The sequence below is a fragment of the Oryzias latipes genome, chromosome 20, assembly GCF_053564925.1.
Source record: "Oryzias latipes strain Hd-rR chromosome 20, Olatipes_Hd-rR_3.1".
In the NCBI taxonomy this organism is placed as follows: domain Eukaryota; kingdom Metazoa; phylum Chordata; class Actinopteri; order Beloniformes; family Adrianichthyidae; genus Oryzias; species Oryzias latipes.
Genome location: NC_136256.1, coordinates 14,731,711 through 14,755,159, shown reverse-complemented (window position 1 = coordinate 14,755,159; position 23,449 = coordinate 14,731,711). Strand labels below are relative to the sequence as shown.

The window sequence follows — 23,449 nt, the reverse complement described above, 5'->3', positions numbered from 1 at the left end:
AGCAGGTTTAGAAGATGGATGGATGGAGTTCTAGGACCAGGGTGGGGCAGCACTTTGTTTAAGACACGGTAAGTACATTTAGCAGAATTCTGAACAAACTAAAAAACACTTGTAGTATTGTATTACACAGAATAAAGAAGTTTAACCAAATAATACAAGGTAAAAGAGGGATGTTTTAAAATGAAAACTCCTTTGTCTGCAGGGAAATGTTAGAAAAATATGTCAAAATTATGGAACACAGGATAGGACAACACGGATTCTTTAATTGATAATTATAGGATTTGGGCAGTGAGGGTTAGATTAAAGAAATAATAATAAAAAGTCTATTTTTAGATGCACTGGTCCTAATAAGTCCAAAAGCTCAGTCCAAGTTTAATTTTTGTGGTTTTTGTCATTTGCACAAACGCTCTTTCAATGCCGACAAGAGTTTCATCAAATGTTAATGAAATGCTTGGGACATACTTTTGTAAAAGAAAGCCAAAATTGAATGAAAAAGTTATGGTAAATATAATTTTTACTACACATCACTTCATTTTCTGCTTGGTATTTCTATTTAAATCCTTACATCAGTTCAGCTAATGTTAAATTATGGAAACATGAGAGTAAATTGTTTTTTTTTTCTTTAAAATTAATAAAACAACAAAAAGACACACAGATAAAAACTCCTTTAATCATTTTTGTGGTGTGATGTATAAACAGAGGTCAGTGGAATATGGTGTCAAAATAGAGCCTATAGTGGAAGGTCTTAGATGAATCCCAGATCCAAAAAGAAAATAGGACGCAAAAGAAATTCTCCAGAGTCTTTACTGAACTTAATATAAAAGACAAACATCATTATGGAAATCTTTGGTTTGCCCACAGCCTAACTTAGCTGTACAAGTCACTGTGGTTTCAAAGATGTGATTCACCAAAGGCATTGTGTTTGTGTGTGTGCTGCCCATGCATCTCTGCAATAATGCGGCCAGCAGTGATTGTCAGCCCTGTGACCTCATATGTCAGCCTTTCTTTTCTGATTAATTTCACTCAAGCAGCTTCCTGCGCTGATTTCCTTGTTGTCTCTGAAGGTTGTCCAGTTCAAAACAAATGAAGACAGGCCGATGTGCATCCAGTAATCAACATACCAGTTACGTCAGAGCAAAATGCGCTATTGTTTCCTCCCTGAAAATGACCTAAAAGTGAGAGCAAACCCCTAAAATGAATGTTTGGGCTGTAACAGCCTGTGATGCCGAACCTGCAAAACCATGGGAACAATGTTGACAGAGGCTTTGAACTCACCTTAGAAACAACAAACGATTGTTTAAATCAGTGTTTTCAACCTTTTTTGAGCCATGGCACACTTTATAGTGTGCATCCGAAAATTTTAAAAAAAGGACAAACTCATAGTCTACATTGATCTACAGCCCCTCTGCAATCTCACATGCATTTTTGTGATAATTGTGGCAGAAAAAGCTGGAAGTTGCAGCTGTTTTTTCTAAAAGATATCATAAAAATTAAGTTAGAAGATTTAAAAACTGTTTGATGTGTGTTCGTTGTGGTTTCAAGACGTTTAACAAGGAAGACTCATTGTACGCTGAGACGGTGTCACTTTAACCCAATGCATCATGGGAGATGTAGTGCAAATAGCCGCCAAATGCAGAAAGACAAGCGTCTCTGAGCTTCATTGTTTTTTTCACTTTTTCCACGGTCTGACACCGGATTCTGTGGAAAGCTACACCACTAAAGACGAGCTTTAGCTGGTATTTTTGTTAGAACTGAGTGACTATGAGCAGAATCTGAGCAAGGAAGTGAAGACTTGAACCCCTTCTGATTGGTCAGACTGATGACGTGTGATTGAGCCTCCAAGAATGATTGGCAGAGACAGTTAAAGGGACGGGACTTTTCCTAATACAGTTATAGCTGCGGCTAAATCGCAGTATCAACATTCTTATCAAAATGTCTTTAATAGAATCAAATAAACACAAAGAAAAAAGAATTTTATGATCTTTCATATTCTTAACTACTCTGTGTTTTATCTGGGCCTGTTTGGATGACCAAAGAGCTGATTTCCTGGAGATGGGAAATGTTATTAAATCAGTTAACGAGGGCAATTTTCCACGGCACACATGACCATCTCCCACAGCACACTAGTGTGCCGCGGCACACTGGTTGAAAAACACTGGTTTAAAGAACCACTCCAATGACAATTGTGATTTGGGTGTTTTTAACATGTTCTTGTAGCATTTTTCTGATGATAGAGGACATATGTTATGAAGATTAAACTTAAAATTGCTTTTTTGAGTATTTCTTTATTCAGATTGTTGTGAATCAGGAGCTGATGAAAAAAATGCTGTTTGAAAAGATCGTATTTGTCATGTAGAAGCTACAATCTGCGGGCCACAAGCTCCCTGCTCCTCTCTATCTCTCTATTCCGATGCATCCACTTGCAGACAAATAGATCCATGTACGTCTTTGTTTTCCTCGTCTGAGCTGGAATCTGGCTCTAAACTCTACGGCTGGTAAGCTCCAAAATTGCTTGCCATTTATGTTGCACCAGTAATGTTAGGTTGGCGATTTGAGGTTCTGTAAGCTAGCGGGAGAGCAGGTAAAGAAATGGTTGACAGAAGGGTGAGTGGAAATTCTCAGCGCCAAGATGAAAGGTAAATTTCAAAAGAACAACTGCAGAAATTATATCCTAGAAAACGACACAAGGAACACTTTTAAAATACTAAAGGAGTGGGACTTTAAATCCACTAAAAAGCCCCACACTTTCACCATTGGTATCATTGAGAAGCCCCAAATGTTCTCTAGAAATAAAAAGGAGTTAATTCGTTAGTATGCAGTGATTGTCAGATGTTTCGGTTTAGAAAGGACCTCTACAGAGCATAAAACTACATTGCAGGTAGTCAGGAGAATATGCTGTTGGTGCATGCCCACATGATGATACAACCTCCACTGTGTGGATTTATTTTTCAGTTTTTGTTTTTAATAGCATGTGTTACTGTACTTCACTGTGGCATTTAAATCCTTGAAGAATGTTACTTTGGCGTCTTTTGTACGTAAGTCCCAGTTTGTGCAAACGTGGAGTTGCTTCTCTTTCAGGTTTGATGTCTTCATAAATTTCCTCTTGTAAGAAACCTGACAGTTTTTAAGGCTGATAAACCTTGACTAAATAAAAGTCTCCTTTTTCTTTACTTCTTTCTCCAAAAATTCAGCTTGTCTTCATTTGAAAATCTAATGAAAAAAACAACATAGTTGTGTTTTTGTCTTAATCTGGCAAATAGCTTTCTAACTGAGCGGTCATGTGGCAGATAATGGAACTGAGCTCGCTCCAAATGACAGTGACAGAGGAGCAGCGAGTGTATGTTTACTACTTTCCAATATTGACCCCGCCATCAATAATAAATGTCCATTACAGTCCGACTTGTCATATCGCCTCTCCTGGAATCCCTCTGTGGCGCAGAGGCCTCTTCATCAATTAAAGCACGACTATTGCATTTGCCAGTTGCCGTTTTTTCCTACTGAGTGTGCGTTTTGCCTACGTACACGGGCTCGCCGCGCTCGTACATAAGCAGTGACGTGCAAAGGTCAGCCTCGGCAGGGTTAGCAGAGCATTAGGCTCAGGCTAATCTGAAGGGCAGCTTGGATAATGTTGCCAGTGGATTTGCATCGATACCAATGCTCTCTGTAGCTTTAATGGCAGCTGCTGACAGTCTTAACAAGACCTCGACAGAATCCCCAACTCCACCTGTCACAACAAATAAAAACGTCTCTCCTGACTCTGCTGGTCCTGCAATCTGACTGTTGTGCGCTAATGATTACAGCGTCTGGACAGTAGGAAAATGACAAGGCCGGATAACAAGTGTATCGGGTTTCTTTGTCACAGAAACCTCAAGCGCGAGGCCATTGTTCTGCATGTTCTTTCATGCACCGCATGCTGTTCTATATGTGGGCACGAGATGTCGGTTACATAGAAACTTTGAGCTTGTGATTATGGAAAACATTCACTGGATTTACTATAGGCAAGTTATTAAGGCTTGAATTTAAGACCCTTCGCTGATTTCATTATATTAATCTTATGTCCTCTGATGTTTCATTAACTCTGGTATCAAACAGTCAACTCATTTTGGAAAAGGATGAGTAGATGCTTAAAAAGCTTTAAAGTCCTACCCCAATCATCTTTCGTAAAAGTGTTCTCAGTGGTCTTTTAATTATGGTTATGCCATTTTTAGCCAAAATCAACAATTCTGTGTCGTTTTCTAGGACATAGTTTCTGCAGAGCTACAGTAGTTGTGGGTGGGGACTGTCAATTTCCATGCGGGAACCTCCCAAATGGATGAATAAAGTTGTCTATCTATCTAACCTGGAGTAAGACTGATAACCTGGAGTAAGACAATCCCCTTCCCATCAGCCATCTGTTTACATGCTCTCCCTCTATCTTATAGCCCCTCACAACCACAACCTAACATTACTGGTGGAATATTGGAGCTATCCAGCCGTACAGTTTAGTGCCAGGTCAGAAGAGGAAAACTAAGATGAACATAAATCTAGTTATCTGCAAGTGGATGCATCAGAATGACATGGAGCAGGAAGGTTGATGCCCGCACAGCATCACAAATATGATCCTTATCTGACGACAATTTTGCATCTGCTCCTGGTTCATAACGATTAGAATAAACAAATACTCAAATACAATCTCGATCTTAATTTTCTTTATAAATGTCCTTCATCATGAAAAAAATGCCACAAGAACAGGTTACAAACACAGAAAACAGCATTTTCATTGGAGTGAGTATTTAAAACTATAGTGCTTATAACTTTTAACATTTTAACAAACACTGGGCTCATACTCATTTTTTAAATATAATACCCAGAGGTCCTTGTGTGCAATCATTATAGCGTCACATCAAGTTTTCATTATGGTGTAGTTATTATTTCTAAACTTTTTCGTTTCATTGAGTAAACATTTGCTCAGCCTTTTTTTAAAAATCGATTTTGATTTATTTTCAAATAAATATTTTCTGATAATTTTGTTTAAGGATCTTAAGTTTATACATACAAACATTACATTTTTTAAATTGTATAATCATGGATTATTTAAGTAAATCTCATGTTATGCTAAAACAATTTTTTAATGAGTTACGTTTACTCAACATGTAACATTTTTCTGAAGCGGCACAAGTACTTCCGGTTGAAATAACATTACGTTGAACGATTTATTTACGAAAACCTGATCCTTTAATTTAGTACCACAAAATTTTCTTTGAATTGAAGATACATGTCAGAAATGCGCCTCGATTTACAATAAAAAAATAATTTCAAGACATGCTTTTGTTTTGAAGATATCAACTTAGTCTCTGAATCGCAATCGACGACGAGGTGGTGATACGGTCCAAAACAGCGGTTTCTGCAAGATTCTCCCTTGACTAAACAAGCTACGATTATTATTCATTTTTGTCATAATCAGACGCACAACTGTACTAAAAAAACGCGGCATTGCAGAGAAGTTTCTCCAAAATCGTTTAATACAAGAAAGCAGACTCCCATCGAGCCGCACGGCTACAGTCTGCGACGGTCTGAATCGACTGTTAGCGCAGCTGCAGCTCTGATCTTATGATCCCTCCCCTTGAGGCGTTCAAGTACACCTCGTAATTTTGAAACTATTATCAAACCATGTTATTACTTCTATAATTCCTGTGACCCAAATAAGTTATGGTTTGAAAGTAAAATAATAGAAAGTGCCCTCTGACCCGAAACACTTTAAATCATATATAATCATATATGTCTGGCATTGGAAGGAATATATCTGTCATTACACATATTTAAAAGGCTAAGTCGCCACAAAACCGTTATGAGTGCGCTCAGAGTGAACATATCTATGCACGGACAGCACTTGAAGGCACCGTAAGCCTGCCGCGTGTGTGTGTGCGTGTTTCTGTGTGTGTGTGCTGGCGCTGTGTTTGTGAGGCAGAGAGTTGCGTGCGAAGAGCTCGACATGTCATTCAGAGGAATCCGCCACCTGAAACGCGAGGAAGTGAAGGCGACTCAATTGGGTATAAAGAATCAACCAACATCTGCCTCGAGCAGTGCAAAGCTGATGAAAACATCAGCTCAGAGCTCATGCGCGACCTCAACGATTTTATTTGATTTCCTTTGGACCTATCGCTGGAGTCGGTGCACCCTGGGAGACCCATCTTTTATTTTTATTTTTTCTATTTTGTTTTTTATTTTGCTGCACGTTGAAGCGAATGCGACTCATCTACCAAAACTATTGGAAATAACTGAAGATATTATAGGTTAGTCATTTAATATGTGAGTACTTTAACAGTAATTTGTCTCTTTAATCCATTAGTTTATTTTTATAAATTGAGCAGGTTGATGCTTTTAAGCTCAAATGTGTTTGTGTTTATTTGATTTAATTTCCAAAATAATAAAACACTTTATAATCATATTTATAATTAAGCATATCCATATCTATAAGACTTAATTAATCAACTATTTTTTTACACATTAATTGATTCATTAAATATTTGATGAGCTTTTTGTGCGTAAATCTGCAGTAGCATGCCTAAACTTGCAGCTTTTTAAAGCTCGTTTGGAAGTTTTCTCCAGCTCTGCGTGACGGAGCTGACGTTGCTGCGTCTTTATCCACAGCGCACCTGTTACCTCCACGGAGCGCGAGATCATGATCCCGCCGGGGGACTGCATGTATGCGGGCAGAAAGAGGAGGAAGCCCATCCAGAAACAGTTAAGCAACACCTAAAAATATATATACTTATAAACTTTTTATTATTGAAAATCTGCATGAAGTATTGTTTGCAGTTTGTAGATTTGTAATGCTCCGTTTCCAGTTTTAGAAGCTAAACCATCAGCAAAAGTGGTTTTATCTGTTTTTATTTTTTATAATTTATGCTTTTAATATTTATATTCTAATCCATATAATAAAAAAATTTAAAACATGTGCTTACATAATAAACCTTGAAGCAGAGCCTCTATTTTTAACCCTACGCTCATGCCATTAAACTCAAATTATGCAATATTTTTATATATATAAATATATATATATAAATGTAAATGCTGTTTTAGGACTTTCTCTTTTGCTGATGCCATGAATTGAGGCAAGCAAGTTATATAAGTTACTAAAGATGGAAGTGGTAAATGAACTAGACCTGTGGTGCATAAAGTTTTCATGATTTGCTGAGCCAGAGCTCCGGATTTCACAGGAAACCCAGACCACAGAAAACATGGCATGTGTGTGCTGAAGGACTCGTGGCAGATTTTTAAGTCAATTTTTGTGACTTTGGGATTATTTTAGAGAAACCTGATTAGACTTAGGGAGGGAAGGCAGAAGTGTTTCTAGAAAAATTGGAGAGCGGCTGCACAAGCTTGAGGATCCGTTTGTGATCCACACCATGCTGGGACATCAGGATCGTGTCGTCTGTCCACCACTTCTCAGGTTGAGAGTTTCTAAGAAGATTCAAGCCAGGCTGTGAGGAGAAAACTTTTCTGGATAAAACAAAAGTTTAGTTTGTCTAATTTGATTTATTTAGTGTTTTTACTGCTATTTGTGGTTGTATGATGTAGTCTGGTGACATATTTCCAAACATCCATTAAATAAAATCCTTCATTTCTTCGTTGCTAATATCTTAAACTTACTGACATACCAAAAACCACCCAGAAGCAAACATGTCAGGGTGGAAAGTAGAATGGAGTCTCAAAAATGTGTCAATCAGTAGAAAAAATAAATGCCTGAACTTGAGTTGTTTCTAAAGAAGCACATTAAAACAGTTTAAAGAAAGCCGGAGACACTGTCCCTGTTTTTTCTGCTGTTTGTCCGCACGCGCCCATCAGCGTCTGCTCAGCCTCACCTCTCTGCTGCGTCTCATTGTCAGGAAGCCTTCCTCTGCCAATGAGAAAACCAACCCATCCAAGCGACACCGGGACAGGCTGAACGCTGAACTTGACCGACTGGCCAGCCTCCTGCCATTCCCCCCCGATGTCATCTCCAAACTGGACAAGCTGTCCGTGCTGCGACTCGCAGTTTCCTACCTCCGTGTGAAAAGTTTCTTCCAAGGTAAATCCAAACTTTTTTCTTTTTTTTTTTTAACAAAAAGCTGCTTTATAAATTGAATCTCCCAAAAGTTTGTGAACTTTTTAAACGACTCACCAAATCACTGAAGGTTTTTTCTTGTACTAATTTTTTAATGCTTAAAGACAAACTCTGATCATCTTTTGCTCTATTTAAAAAATTCTTTATGACGTTTTTAACAAAAAAAAAAAAAACATAGTTGGGGGTGGAGCAATCCCGCCCACTTCCCCTCCACATTTATACTCTCTCCCACTAGCTTACAGCCCCTCACAACCACAACCTAACATTACCTGTGCAGCACTAATGGCGACCAATATTGCAGCTATCCAGCTGTTCTGTTCTGATCCAGAAACCAGCTCAGACGAGGAAAACAAAAACGTTCATGGATCTATTAGACTGAAAGTGGACGCATCAGAACAGAGGAAAAGAAGGAGCTTCTGACCCATCCATTGTATTAACAAATGCAATATGTTTTGTCTCCTGATTCACAGCCATTTGAAAAAAAAAATACTCAGAAATCCAATTTTAATTTTTTTTTGGATTTACATCAGATAAATGCCACATGAACAAAAAAAATACCCCAAAAACATCTGAAAATTTTCGATTTGATCATTTATGAGACAAAGTCTAATATTGAAATTTTCAAAGTGGGAAAAGTGCAGTTTTAACCAAAATCAACCACTCATATATCTGCAAAACTTATGCTTACTACTCCTGCATCTAAAAAAATAGCTGTTTGCAATTTTGGACCTTTTTTTTCTGCCTCAAATTCGCCCCTTTGTGTAGTGTAGTCACATGAAAGTAAAATGTAGGTTAAACCGAGCCCAAGTCTTGTTTTTTTCGTGCTTCCGCCGTCGACTGAATGCCTCCTCTCTCCTTGTGTTGCTCCTTGGTTTCCGTCAAATTTTCATGTGCCTCATAAGAACGTATTTTGTTGCCAGTGGCCTTGGCAGCTGCTGTATCAACACATGGGCTACTGGCACAGCTGGATGTGCCAGCTCCAAACGGGAAAAAAAAGCTCTCTTTTAGAAAAAGAAAAGATGAAGAATGAGCATCTTTCCTCTGGTCTTCAAGGGTACATTCATGTGATGAAGCATAAGGAGGATAAGGGGTAAAAGGAAGGGCAGTGGAGAGGAAGCTGCAGAGGTCCTGTGAGGTTCACTGCACTCGCTGTCCTGGAGGCAAAAAAAAGTTCATTTTTAAAAATTCATTTAGTTGGTTTCACCTATAAGCTTTGCTGCCGTTTCCTGTCTTTGACCTCTCATCATTACCTTACCCATAATCTAACCATGCCTGGGTTTTGGCGTCTTACAGGTTGACGTAATCCAACTTTCACACACATGCTGGTTGACCCCTGACAGTGAATCTACTGTAGCTTAGCCAGCACGCAAAGTTGCAGGAAGGGATGCGATCGGTATGTTTGATGGGTATAGGATGTGTAAAAGATGGCCTCCTGCTGCTTCTTCAGTGAAATTCAAAAGCAGGAGCTGCATAGGATGGACGTTTGGACCAAAAATCAAAAGTATAGGAAGAAAACGGGAGGATTTCTTGATGTCATGCAGTTTAGACTGTAAATTTCTGCTGTGATTGTAGACATGTCTCCAAGCTGAGACCTGCTATCATCTCTGGCGTTTGTGCGTAAACATGGCGAGCCTCTGTTTGTTTGCTCCTCCTCTGCTGGGAGCCGTCTCCTCTTTGGTTGTAGTGGACAGCTCATTGGTCTTTTGATGCTTCACAAATGAGATTACTTGAAGTGGAACACAAGGGATGTGTTTGTGTGTACATCTGTAGCCCCAACACCCCCCCCCCCCACCACCACCACCTTTTCATGGTCAGCTCTGATGACCCACATAATGACATGGAGCCAGGCCAAAGCATCTAACTACGAATGTAAAATAAGAAATGAGCAACAAGTGCACATCCTTCCTGTGGTTTGGACCAATAGAAGTGTATGAGAGTCACCGCTAGAAAGTATGACATGAAACCGTGAAGCCTGCAGCTTTGAGTTTCGTTCGTACTTATGAAGTTTCAGACGGCAGAGGCTTTTCATGATGCAGTTACCTGGTTTGTCCAGCAGGGGGACTGTTCCAAAGTGCGGCATTCAGTCAGTTGTAATGAGGTGGAACCGCTGAATATAACCAGCATGATTTGCTCTTTCTATGTAAAACATGTATTGTTTAAGTGTACTACAAGTGTACTTTGTCTAATATTGTGGCAGTGTACTTGAACTTTTTTAAATGATAAAACAGTCCAGTTTAGCCTGAATAAGTTTGTATACTTCCTACATAATGTGTACATGGTCTGGAGTATACTTCCTATGCTTATACTCTGGTACACTTTGTTAATTAAAGCCCACTACATCGAAGAATTGACAGAAAATTCAATTTTTGGGGAATTAACATGTTTTTTAAACACTTTGAGAAAATACACAAAAATGTTGCATTATCATTTTTAATGTTACAACAATAGAATCAGTTATGATGTATCGGGTGATTTAGTAAGTTTATTGCAAACAATAATGTTAGTTTAAGATGTAAAAATAGTGTTCAGGAAAAAAATCACATTATTTACCCACTGTCTCAAATTTGAGACGTTTTTAACTCTATCATAAATAATTAATTATTACGATATTATATTAAACACATTTTGCATTTTTGTCATTACAGCAATTAGTCATTTTAAATAATGGATAAAAATAGACCAAGTAGCTAAACTTTTCCTGCCAAAAGTGTTTTTGAGACATCACGGAAGCAGCCATTTTGAAATGAGCAGGAAAAGCCCCGTCTACTGCCCCTAGTGGAATGATGATGCACTACAAAACGTTGACCAAATTCTTAACAATGGTTTTTAAGGAAAGATTTGATCATGCTAATGAAATAGTGGTCTCAGAAATGTATGTAACAAATATGATAGGAATGGTTATAAATAAAATAAACTTAAGGATTAGCCTTTTGAAATGCTTTCTAATATTAACAGTACTGGCAGACTTGCTAATTATGGGAAGTCTTTTTGGGAAATCCCTGCCCTGCTGTCAGTTGTCTGTTATGTGAATAGTCAAAGGCGGAGCTCGCCGTACATTATGTTCTCATGCCTTCTCATGCAAATATACACCTAGGCCGCGTGTTTATCTACCTGTGGATCTCATGTTACCAGTAGCTGATATTATTTTAAGGTTTTAGTACTAGGTTTATTTTAATGTCAATTTGCATAGAGCTGTTAATCAAAACCTAATTGTGGACTTTTCATTTGTTGTGTGACCGGACATTGCAAAAAAATCTAATTTTATTATATTACTAGAAAAAATGCAGGTTAAAAAAGATGATGACTTCTATTTTAAGGGGCAGTCAGGTCTGTGTTGACAGTCGGCATGCTGTAATTTTCTCCTCCGCCAGGTTAGGTCTGTGACGACTTTGTAAGTGCTAAGCTTGTTAAATATTTACCCTCAGAATTAACTATCCCTCCTTGTTTGCGTTTCTGCTCCAATTGCCCGTCTATTTCACCTCTGGGGTACACGCGTTCTGACATTCTCTACTGCTTGGACTGGAGTCTGATTGTGTTTGACAGCTTTTAATGCAATCATTTGACAAAAATATGCCTTATCTTCAAACTTCAAAGAAAAAAGAACACATTTCATAATTATAAAAGCAGACAGATCCATCACTGTGATAAGACTTTTCATTGTCCCCATTCATATTGTGAATTTGAGTACAAATCAAATTTGGAAGCTTTTAACATGGTAACAGAGATTTCTGTTAAGATTTTAAATAGGGCTTTTTATCATTGAGAACCTGAAGAGCTCATAATAATAAAGAGCAAACCCTCCTCTCTAATGCACGGCCTAATAACACTAATGAAATCTACCGCCACAAGCTTGAGATCAGTTGATGTAATTCGCGCTAATGCCTTAATATTTGCCACTGGCAAGGCATGCATCTCCAAAACTGTCAAACATCATCGTGGTGCTTTTTAGGGCTTCGTGTACTTGTGACGTGCACGCTCTTGCACACTGCAGTATAGCATGTAGCATGTTTTTTTTTGTCTTATTCTCTGTGTTGTGTGTCTCACATAAAGTTTCTAAACATGACTGTGGAGCTCATGTCCTCCAGAAAGATTTTCAACTGGCATTCAGCCTCCTTGAGAAAAATTTGCCCTTAAGCAAGGCACTGGACTGCCACAATAACTTACTGCCAACCTATAGGAGGCAATTTCTTTTTTTATGGGAGAATCTAACACATTAGATGTATTTCCATTTATTTAAGCAATAAACCCTGACAGCTACAGTTGGGATATTTTAGGTCTGTGTAAGCCGAGGTGGTGTTTTCCTTTAGTTCTTGCTTCGTGAGGCGCAACAGAATTTTATTTTGATCAGCACGTCACCGCCATCCGGAGCCCTGACACCGATCCTCATATTTTTCTTTCACTCTGGTGAGAAAAAAGTTTTAGGAAAAGTATTTTTTATAACAATTTCCTATCTTTGCACAGAGCTAGTATTGATTTGTTGATAGCAGGTGTTGCTGTATGAACAACAAAAACTGCTCTATGTTTTCTGGCTTCTTTGTGTTTTTTTTGCTTCACATTTAAAGAAAAATAGAAACAGAAGACAGATTGTACTTTTGCCTGTCATCAGCTCAGGGAAGTGGTGGGAACTTTCAGTGGTATTACTTAACACTACAGTTTACTAGGACCACTATGATGCAATATCAGATAAAAATCTATCGTGAGCAGTAAATAAATGTAAAAATGTTTCTTCAGCTTTTTTGGATAATCAAACAAAAGCTGACTCAGTTTGGTTTCATTTTTAGTTTTACGTTTTTTTGCTTCTATTAACTTAGTCTGTTGTTTCTTAATAGTTTAATAGTAAACAGTTTCTATTCGTTGCATTTTGGTGATTCCTTCTTGGGGTTTTTTAAAGTAATGATCTGGAGAATTAAACTCTGATGGAAGAGAGTACATTTTTGGTCAAATCCAGTTATCTGTTTTCTACTTCGCAGTTTTTTTTAGGGGTTATAGATTTTGCAGGTTTGCAAAAATTTGCGAATCTGGTTAAGTCAGATTAAGCTGAAGGTGCGGGTCTCACAATAACGCGCAGACAGCAGATGTGGGCAAATCTGAAGCGGGCCTGAATCTAGGCATGGGCAAGGAGAGGCAATGCCCCCCCAAATGCCACGATGGCCCCCCAAACATGACGTCACGCAAACAGTCCAAATTTCAAAAATATTTAAAGAAAAACAGAGCGCTCTCTGTTCTTTCTGGCTCTCGTTTAATGTAGCTGCAGGTGCTGATTGGTAGATGCAAGGGAGGGCGTGGCCTCTCACTTCACTCCTGTTCCTCGTCTCACAGTCCCAGCAGACACAGCCGCTGTTCTGAGTTTTCGTCTGCTGTTTGTCGCTAAAATTATTTGATCACTCGTCATTTTAACTCATTCTATCTATTGCTTTCTTTGTTGTGGTTTGGAGTAAACCAAGAAACGGGTTTACTATGCACAGGTTTTAAAAATCTTTCAAAAATCTTGCATAGCTATGCAAGTTTTTACACCCGTTTTCAGGCTTTACGCACAAAAAGCATTGCTATTGAACGCGGGTTGAAAGGTAAACCGGGTCGAACTTTGACCAATCAGGGACTTGGATTTAGTAGAGACGTATAGATTTGGTTAATCTGATGAACCCAGACACGATGGCGTGTGTTTGGTGCGACATTTCACACCAAGCCTCCTCCAACTGTAGGTGATGGACTTGCGCTAGTAAATCGTCCAAAAGAAGAAGAAGCCCCTCCCTGCTTGTCCAGTGTGAATACCATGGGTTAAACCAGGCATTTGATGCATTTTAACATCTGATCAGCTATTTAGGTGAATACGACACAAGACTTAACTAAAAAAATATTTCTCACTCTTTTATCTGCTATAACTCATCATAACAAATCTTAACAAAAGCCTGATTGTAAATGTGTCCACATCACAATAAGTTAAATTTTTGAGTGTCTGGAAAAACTCAGTCTTAACTCCACCTTTGGTCGTAGCCGTTGGGCGAGTCAAGGTGTTGACATCTCTGAATGACACTGCCAGACATAAACAAATGAGAAAAAAAAACAAATTAGTGATGTGATGATAGACTTCAGGGCCGCTGCGTCTGTTAAAGCCAGCAGCCATTTGTGTGCTCTTCATGACCAAAAAGTGCGTCTTTCCTGCTAACTGTGAAAAGCGTGCGCTTCGGTTTCAGTATGTGTGTCACCGAACTCTGCTGGCTGAGCTATAATAAAAGAGGAAGAGAAAGGCCACAGAACCTGCAGCCTCACGCCAGGCAAACACGATATGTGACGTCAGCAAGCAGACAGGAGACAGTTTTGTAACTGAACCACCAATAGAGGAAGGATGGAGCGAGACAAAACAATCCGCTTAATTCCTTCTTCTGTTGTCCGCTAATTTTGAAAGAATTCTACAGAGGTAAGCCTCGGCTTTGCTGCGATTGGCCTTTATTTACAAGTCTCTATCAGCATTTTGATTTCCCAAAGCGGAGAGTGCAGCAGCGTGACATCTGCTTCTGAATGGAGTCTCTTTGCTCAGGGGTGAAAATGTGTATCAGCACAGATCATAGGCAGACTTTTGTGTTTGCTAAACTCTCTGTGACCCCACACTTTTTCCTTCCGTAGTACTCGGACAGCGTGATCTGGCGAAAGATGGGACACATCTGCAAGATGGTCAATGAGCTCCAACAATGTCACCATGACTCTTGGAAACTGTATTTTGTATTGAAATCTGGACCTTAGTTAAAGATTTATTTCTTCTCAAATGTTCAAATATTAGCCCTGAAATCCTGACATGGGACCCCTCTGTAAAAAAAAAAAAACCAGAGAACCTAAAAAATAAAAGTAATAATTTTACTGGACACAGAACTTTGTTTCTTCTGTGCAAAAATATCCCAAATGCCTAAAATCTGCAGTTTTGTCATACAAACTTTTCAGAATAAAATAGTTTTTATTTTTTTTTGTCATTATCAGTTAACTAACAGCAAAGTTTTAAACCGTATTAACAATTTAACAATTAAAATATGCGATTAAATCTGCAAATTCTCATTAATTTTACTCTAAAAAAATAAAACAAATATTAAAATGCACATTTTAAGTGTTAAAAACTGTTGTTAAAGATTTTTAAAATTATTTTTTTATAAACTGCCACTGTTTAAAACATATTTAAATTAATAAGGAAATTACTGGATTTTTTCACATCCTATTTTCATTTTGAAGTCAAGCCTAATTAAAGATGCGTAACTCACAAATAAACGTTTTATACATCTAATGTCATATTTGACATAGAAATAAGCAAGTTCAAAAAGTGTATAAAGTTAACCAACATGTGCACAAATTGAAAAAGTCAAAGTAAATCAAATATATAAAACATATACGAACACATTGCATAACTTCCAAAAAATGTATTTACATAATGGTTCCTAAAATAATTATTTGTTCATTAAAAAAATTCACCTCAATAGTATGCATTGTAACCCTGATTGGCGATGACAAGTCAAACATTGTCTTTTTATGTGGGCATTCCTTTGTTGCCATGGTGATGTGTTATGTTGGAAGACCCAGTCATGTTTCATGGTCAATGCTCTCACCAATGACAGAGTCTCAACATACGTGGCCCCATTCATCCTTTCGTCACACAGGCGTCCTCTGCCCTTTGCTGTAAAACAGCCCCAAACCATGATGTTTCCACCTCCATGCTTTACAGTATGTGTTATGTTCTTAGCATTATTCCTCCATGTGGCATTCTCTCAGTCCTCATCTGGAGAACTTTACACAGCCCTGGATATTTGCTGGAGATCTTTCAATTTTGACACATGCAAGTGAGTGTCATCCTAAAGAGCGAATTCTCCAACTGTGCCAGAACGTTGAGCATGTTTGCTAGCTTCAAAGCCCAGCTTTGCTGCCATACCTCCTCACATAGGTGCTTTCATGACTACAACTCACTAATCCTGTCATTTCATGAGAATCAGGTTAAATGTAATTGTTTTTGTGAATATACCCAGTGTGTTGTGCGGCATCCCATCCTCCCGTGGGCTGGGACTAAATCCTGAATGTGTGGCTGTCCAGCTCGTTAGCGCATTTGTTACTTGTGTCCGTCGCTTCTTCAGCGAACCTTTTAAGCTTCTGAGGGGTCAACGCCTTTGACCTTTCAAATTTGTGCCGGCCGTTTGATCCAATTATAGCCTTACAAGGGTCAAAAAGATAAGGATCGGTTAGTGAAATGTCTTCGGTAGCGAACACCAAGTCAACTGGCTGTGAATCCTAAAACATACAGCCTCATTTTTTAGTTGTGGTGGACACCACTAGAGTGAGGGTGTTAGTCTATGAGGTTAAAAAAAAATCATCAGCTCATTGTAGTGTTGATGCACATTATGTCTAAATCTTTCATAATCTGTTGCATTACAACACTTTCTAAGATCAAAAAAGGTGATGCAGGAGATTTCCTCAAAAAATGTAAATGACACAGAATAAACGGGCTACAGCCGATAGGTCATACTCTTAGATTCTGCTCCTAACGTTTGATCAGATGATTAGATGTGAATCTTTTCATCAGTTTTCATATTCTGCCTGTGGGGTTGTATTGATTACAAGTTCGCTGAGACAGCGGACCACATTCCCTGTTTATACCCTCTTGCACCAAAAGAGGAGTTGTCCTCTGTTCAGGTCTTTTATCGCAAACATTTTCCCTTTTCACTCTTCCTTTTAGACCAGAACTACAGTAACTCCCTCCTTTTCCCCTCTTCACCTCTCATCTTCTTGTGCTTTGTCAAGAGTGCGTGATCAGGCTAAATGCTGTTAAGGCTTTTCTTCTTCCTCTTTCCTCCACATGTGATGTCTGAATTTTTGTTCAGTCAGTTCTTACATTGGTTTGTTTAAGACATGGCTGCCTGGACTCTTTCTGCAAAAACTTAACCGTATCGTCGTTTTTAGGAGTCACCAGTTGGTCATTTTACATTGTTGGTTTGATTTTAGTACAAATGCAATTTTCTGATGATGGAGGACATATTCAAATTGTTGTGAATCAGGAGTTCGCAATTGTGACGTACAAAATACACTAGGTGGGCCACCAGCCCCTCGCTCTGCTTCATTCTGATTTGTAGACGACTTGTAGACGACTATATCCATGTATGTCTTTGTTTTCCTTGTCTGAGCTGGCATCTGGATGAAAACTGTACCGCTGGATAACTCCAATATTGTTGCACCGGCAATGTTAGGTGGGGGTATAAGTTAGCGGAAGAACTTGTAAACAGAGACAGTTATGGGTGGCAGTAAGGGACCATTGGCGCTTTGCGCTTTGCGCCAATGGTCCCACCCACCACTTAGAGGTGAATTTCTAATGAACTACTGCTAACCTGCAGAAACTATGTCCTACAAAAAAACGCAGGTTTTCTTTATTTGGGCTAAAAGAGACATAATCATACATTTAATGCCACTGAGAACACTTTAAAAATGGATCCAACGCTGATCATTTTAACGCAGGAGATGTTGCCAGCGGCACATAAATAACACGAACTCTTTGACCGACCGTAACTCTTCAACCGTTCAACATGATCAACATGAATCAACTGATTCTGTTGCGGAGAAAATCGGTTATTCGTACCGGATGTGCAAAGCTGCTTTTCTCTGCAGCAGAATCAGCTGATTAACGTTGATTAAGACTGGCACATTGGAAATCAGGGTTAACTTCCCAGAGAGCGTAATGAGATTGATCCAGTGTGGGTCTCTGGACAAGACCCTTTGTGCTACTGCAGCCACAAGGGGGTCCAGGTGTTGGTCTCCCTGTGCCGGTCCCCAGCCTGGATAAAATACAGGGTAGTGTCAGGAAGAGCATCCGGCGTAAACATATCTAGCAAACCGGCGACCCCTGAAGGGAAATGCCGAAAGGTGAACAACAACAACTAATGAAAATAAGAAAGAACAAAACTTTGTTCCATTTACGGCTCTTCACCACACAAATATTTTCTGGTCCTGAGGTTTGTTTGGTACAGTGTAACATTCACTGCTAGAATCCCATTCATCACACTGTTTAGGTGACTCACCCACACCACTGATCCCACTTTAAATAAGACATCAGTTGCAGTCAGAGCCACTCTCCCACCCTCACGTATGTGTGTGTTTACCCCTCTCCGGTAATCGCACTCTAATTGTCAGCTAGTGGGACAGATGAGCCATGCTAATCTCTTGTGTATGTTGTGGACCAATAGAAAAGAAGGCGTCGTATGCGTTTGGGATCCTCGCGGCTCTCATTAGTCCCTCCAACCCATGCAAGACACTGGCTTTGTTCCTGCCTGACCTCCCATGCCACACACACTGAACTCGCATGAGTGGAGTTGGGACTCTGCAGGCCTTATGTGGGTGGGGGGAAGAGGGGGTGGGAGTTCACAAAGGCCATAAGTGAATTACTCAAATCAGCGCAGAGAGAGGGGGAGGGGCCCCCCATTAGACGCTAATGGTAACAGCGGCCTCACAGCAGTGGGTGGCGTGTTTGTGTGCAAACAGTCATGTAGAGTGTGTGTTTGAGTTTGAGCGAGTGTGAATAGACCGCCTGGACTCATGTAGTGGGAGCAGAAGCCTTTGTTGGCCCAACACTATTGTTGGAAGCTGTCTGGCGTAATTACTGTCACGGCTACTGCTTAAGCGCGCCGCTCTGCCTCAGCCGAGGAGGCGCGGAGGGGATAAGGAGGGGAGCAACAAGCACACTAAAGCCCCTGGAGATTAAGTTGATAATTACTTTATGGGGAACACTTTAAGGATGCGGCGACGCCACCAACATGCTGACATTTCCCAGCTGTTGTTTTAAATTGTTTACAGTATTATGTCAATGAGATTAGAAATGGGACACGCTTCTTTAAAGGCGAGCACGTTTGATCACTGCGAGTGCATGCTGCAGTTATTATTACGGCAAATACTTGTGGTGCTCTCAGTAACAGACACTTTAAATCACTTTAGATCATTTCAGGGGGGAAAAAGATTTCTGCTCATTTCTTTTTCAAGCAACCAAACAAATATGTTCTGTTGGTTTCCACACAAACAGGCAAGCCTTGTTTACAGATTTAGCTGTGCCTAAAGCCACATGTTGAAAGCTTACATTGATAAATCATTAAAGTCCCACTCTGATCTTCTTTTGATCTAATGTAAAACGTTCCCAGAGGTCTTGTAATTATGATTAGGCTGTTTTTAGTCTTACCATCACCCATAACTGAGAGATTATATTTTACATGCTGATATTAGTGGTGCAACGAAAATCTGATGGAGCTATCCAGACGTCCAGTTTTGATCCAGATTCCAGCTCAGCAAAGACATACAAGGATCTATTTGTCTGCAAGTGGACGCATCGGAATGGAGCGGAGCGGGAAGCTTTTCTACCTGACAAATACGATCCTTTTTTCCGACTACATTTTATCGTCTGCTCCTGATTCACAACAATTTGAATTAAGAAATACTCAGAGATGGGATTTCAATCTTAAATTATCTAATTAATATCCTCCACCATCAGAAAAATGCCACCAGAACACGTAAAAAACGCAAAACACCATTTTCATTAGTGTGTCTTTAAACTTCGCCTTTAAAAAAAAAAAGATTTGACATGTGTGCTCTCAAAAGAGATGCCATTTATTTGGAGTTTGGAGAGGCTTTGTAAAGCTTTGCTGTGGGCATTGTTGAATTTAGGAACACTGATTGCGCCTCACCACAAGCACCATCATTTTGCAGATGAAAACAGAGAGGCTGATGAAAGTTTACAGAGGAATGCTAAAAGTGTTGGTCATCCTCGGGGTTCAAATGATTAATGGGCTTTTGCCCCCCCCCTGAAGCCTGGTGGCTGCAGCACATCAGCAGAAACACCAGCAGAACCAGTTGAGGGTGTTTGTAATGCGATATGTTGACGACTCTGTAAATGAAGGCCATGGGCACATGAAAAACATGAAACAAGCACTGCAAAACCAGGGATCTTAAGATTAACCCTTGTGCTATCCTATGACCCCACCCTCACATTGACATGTTCTCCCTACCATGACAAAGGTGGAGAGGATTTCATGTAATCCATGGACACCAGTGAAGATCACAAATCATACTCCCAATGTTAAAGTGCCTAGGATAGCACAAGGGTTAAAATAATTAGTAACATGATCTGTTGATGCAGCAAGTCTTTTTCACTAAACGATAGTACAATATTAAAATCTAGAAACAAGGAGTTCCACACAAGCATTTAAAAAGGGTAAAATAATCTAAAGAGGCTAACTGTTAGATTACTTATCTTCATACAGCCCAATAATTAGTATGTTTTGATAGTTCTAAATTTGTTTTTTTTATGTACCTTACTGTTGATTACAATGACTAAAACTTAGTGTAATAAGTGGAAAAGACTCATTTTAAAACAAAATATGAACATAATGAGAATTAGAACAAATAGGCCCATCTTAATAAATCTGCTTAATGTCATAACTCTGATGTACATCGAGCTATTTTGCTGTCAGCTCCATTTATCTTGATTGAGGTGTGCTTCTATGTGCAGCCGCAGCCGGGCTCAGCCTCTGCTGATGTTTCCGAATGTAAATCGATATGTTTCCATGCGGCCGGAAAGATCGCTAACCAAAGCTGGCATCTGACTCAATACGGCTCGATGTGTTAACTACTGTCAGCCAGATGATGCCCCCTTTCATCAGTGTTTGAAATGGGGAAACAGGCGCATAGAAGTTGCTCTGGTAAGAAATCTCCCCAGTGCATGTCATCTAAAGTTAGGATTATGGGCAAAGCTCCAGGGACCATAAGTACATTAAAGATTCACAATACAGTTTGACTGAATATTAATGCTCTTAATCTCCATCTAAAGACAATTTAAGGGAGGAAAAAAAGTGGACTGAATTTGGTTGAGAAAGTTTTGTAGGATTTTTGTTGCCTGGCGGGGACGCTGGCGCACTCGGAGCAGTCTGAACTCTGCGTGAACTCCCGCTCTCCATCAAATTATGATCGAATGAGTGAGCCTGACAAAGTATTTTTGTGGTGAAAAGAGATGCAAACAGATGGTTTATGAAGCGGGGAAAAGACAATCCATTTCAATCCTCCTTTATCGCGCGCACACGTGTTCCGCAAGCGGCGGGACTCATGTTTCACTCAAGCGTTGTTAAAAGAGGAGCAGCTCTGCAGGAGCAAATGTCTCAACCAGACAGACAGGTGTACAGTCAGTCAGAATAAAGGTGTGCACATCTGTGTGTGTGTGTGTGTGCGTAGAGGTGGAGGGAGGCAGTTGCGTGACTTTTGCTTGTCTCAGTCCTCCCGCCTCCAGGCATCAGTTGTTATCCTGCAGAGAGGAAAGCATATCCTAAGTGTTCAGCAGTAAACACAGCTGTTGTGGGTACCTTATGCTTCCTAGTATTTGTTTACAGTATCCTCCATGTTGGCGTGTGCTGGTAAAGAGTGTGTGTACACATGCAGGGGGTTTCATTTATCAACTGTCTAAAATCGATCCAGGACATCTTTAGCCAAAAATTCAACCCGTGTGACTCAGACATAAATATACAGAACAGAGCAGGTGAAGTTTTCCAGTTTCCTTGTATTTCTTGCAAGATAATCAAGTCTAAATTAAATATGTGTATGAGCAAGAATAAATGGCAAATCCATTCACATTTTAGTTACCGTAAGTCCGGTTTACTGTGGTTTTTTCATACCAAATTAATACAAGCGTTAGTGGTTGACCAATCAAATTGGCTGTTGGCCAATCGAATGGAGCGCTTTTACGTTACACCTGCTACCCATGCAGGTTTGGGTCATTTAGAGTTTTATTTAAGAAAATTGTTGCGGTGAAATGAAAAGGATGTTTTTTATTTTGCTTTTTGTTCATGTATTGCAAATCATATCGTCACCGTTATTATCGACCAACGCAGGTTTTCCTTATATCGTGTAGTCCTGATCCATACATGCAGCAACAATTCTGTTCTGTAAGAACTTTGCCTCTGAACAGCAACTGGACACTATTCTGCAGCAGAAGATAAGAATGTGTGCTTTAAGCTATTTCTAATAATAAACCCCTCTGACAGCAGATTAAAGCTTTCACCATCACTTTGTTTAATTATCTGACATGTTAAAAACCTAAACCTAAATGACAAAACTTACATAACTAAAACAAATGAACCAAAACTACAAATCTATGATATATTTGGCCTTTCTTTAAAGCCAAAGAGCTGCAATTGACCCATTAGCTTCTATAGAGTTGATTGAAAGTTGGTCAGTTTTTGTTTATTTTACCATCTTAACCCTTGTGCTATCTTAGATGACCCAACCCTTACATTGACGTGTTTTCCCTACCATGACAAAGGTGGATAAAGGTGGAAAGATTTCATGTAATCCATGGACACCAGTGAAGATCACGAATCATTGAAGAAAAAAGGTTCAGAGCACTGCCTCGTGGGTCTAGATGACCCAACTCCCAATGTTAAAGTGCCTAGGATAGCACAAGGGTTAAAGAGGCAACAAGTTTGAGAGTTTTACAATAAAGCTAAGAAGTTGTCCACCTATTGGCCAAAAAGGTTTGTTTGCATGCAACTTTGATGTCAAATATAGCACCAAAAAAAAGTTATTAAGTTGAATCCTCCTGCATGTCAACAAAAAGACTTGCTTTTGTTTTTAACTAGCCCCCTTGAGGTCGCTCCATGAAGTGATGTGGCTCTAGTCATCTTTACTTTTAAATGTACTTCAATTTGGAAGTTCTGGTAGTACTTTAGTGAAAGGTAGAACCAAAAAAGAAAAAGCTGCTTTTTTGATGCAATTACTTAAAACGGATATCCTTTCATTGAAACCATCGATTATTCCTTCATTTTTCTGTCATTAGAAATCTTTCTGATGATCTTTCTTGTTGTATAGCTGGAAAGTGTAATCTCACCTTCTTCCAGAGATGCACTGCCAATGATTATGCATGTCTGAAGTACATTTGTAAACATTATTAGTGATATTCATTAATAGACTTTGTGTTTATTCTCCAGTCTTTTCATCTTTTCTCATTCAGATTTGCCTGCTGCCGTTGCTTACATTCAGGCTGACTCCTTTAATCCTTTCAGGTCTCAGATCTTTCCTTTCGAGCCAAAACAAACCCTCTTCCTCATCTCCGCTTTTGTTCACACACCGTTTACTACAGCTGCTCCCAGCGCTCGCACTTCAGCCGACAACTCGGCTGCCATGAGTTTTTTTAGCCCCAGCGACCGGGATGACACATGCTACTTTTGCTGACTTTCACTCTGACTGACACTTCTGGCACATCCGCATCAACGCTCCACCCTGCACCGCAATTTAATTGTCATCAAGGACCACGGCAGCGCTTGTTTCTTGTCATGGTGGTTTCTGTGGGTCTGTGACCTTATTAGAGAAGAA

General features: G+C 39.5%; 1 protein-coding gene across 2 annotated transcripts in view; it reads left to right on the top strand.

The window, feature by feature from the left end:
• Positions 1–5,945: 5,945 nt before the first annotated feature.
• ahrra (aryl-hydrocarbon receptor repressor a) overlaps positions 5,946–23,449 on the top strand; it is a 70,878-nt gene continuing 53,374 nt past the window's right edge. The window contains exons 1-3 of one of the 2 annotated variants that reach the window (XM_020712571.3): positions 5,946–6,288; positions 6,631–6,723; positions 7,869–8,050. In XM_020712571.3, the coding sequence (XP_020568230.1) occupies positions 6,662–6,723; positions 7,869–8,050 (244 nt within the window). In that variant the 5' untranslated portion in view covers positions 5,946–6,288; positions 6,631–6,661. The remainder of the gene's footprint in view (positions 6,289–6,630; positions 6,724–7,868; positions 8,051–23,449) is intronic. The other variant, XM_011488762.4, reaches the window with a different exon arrangement.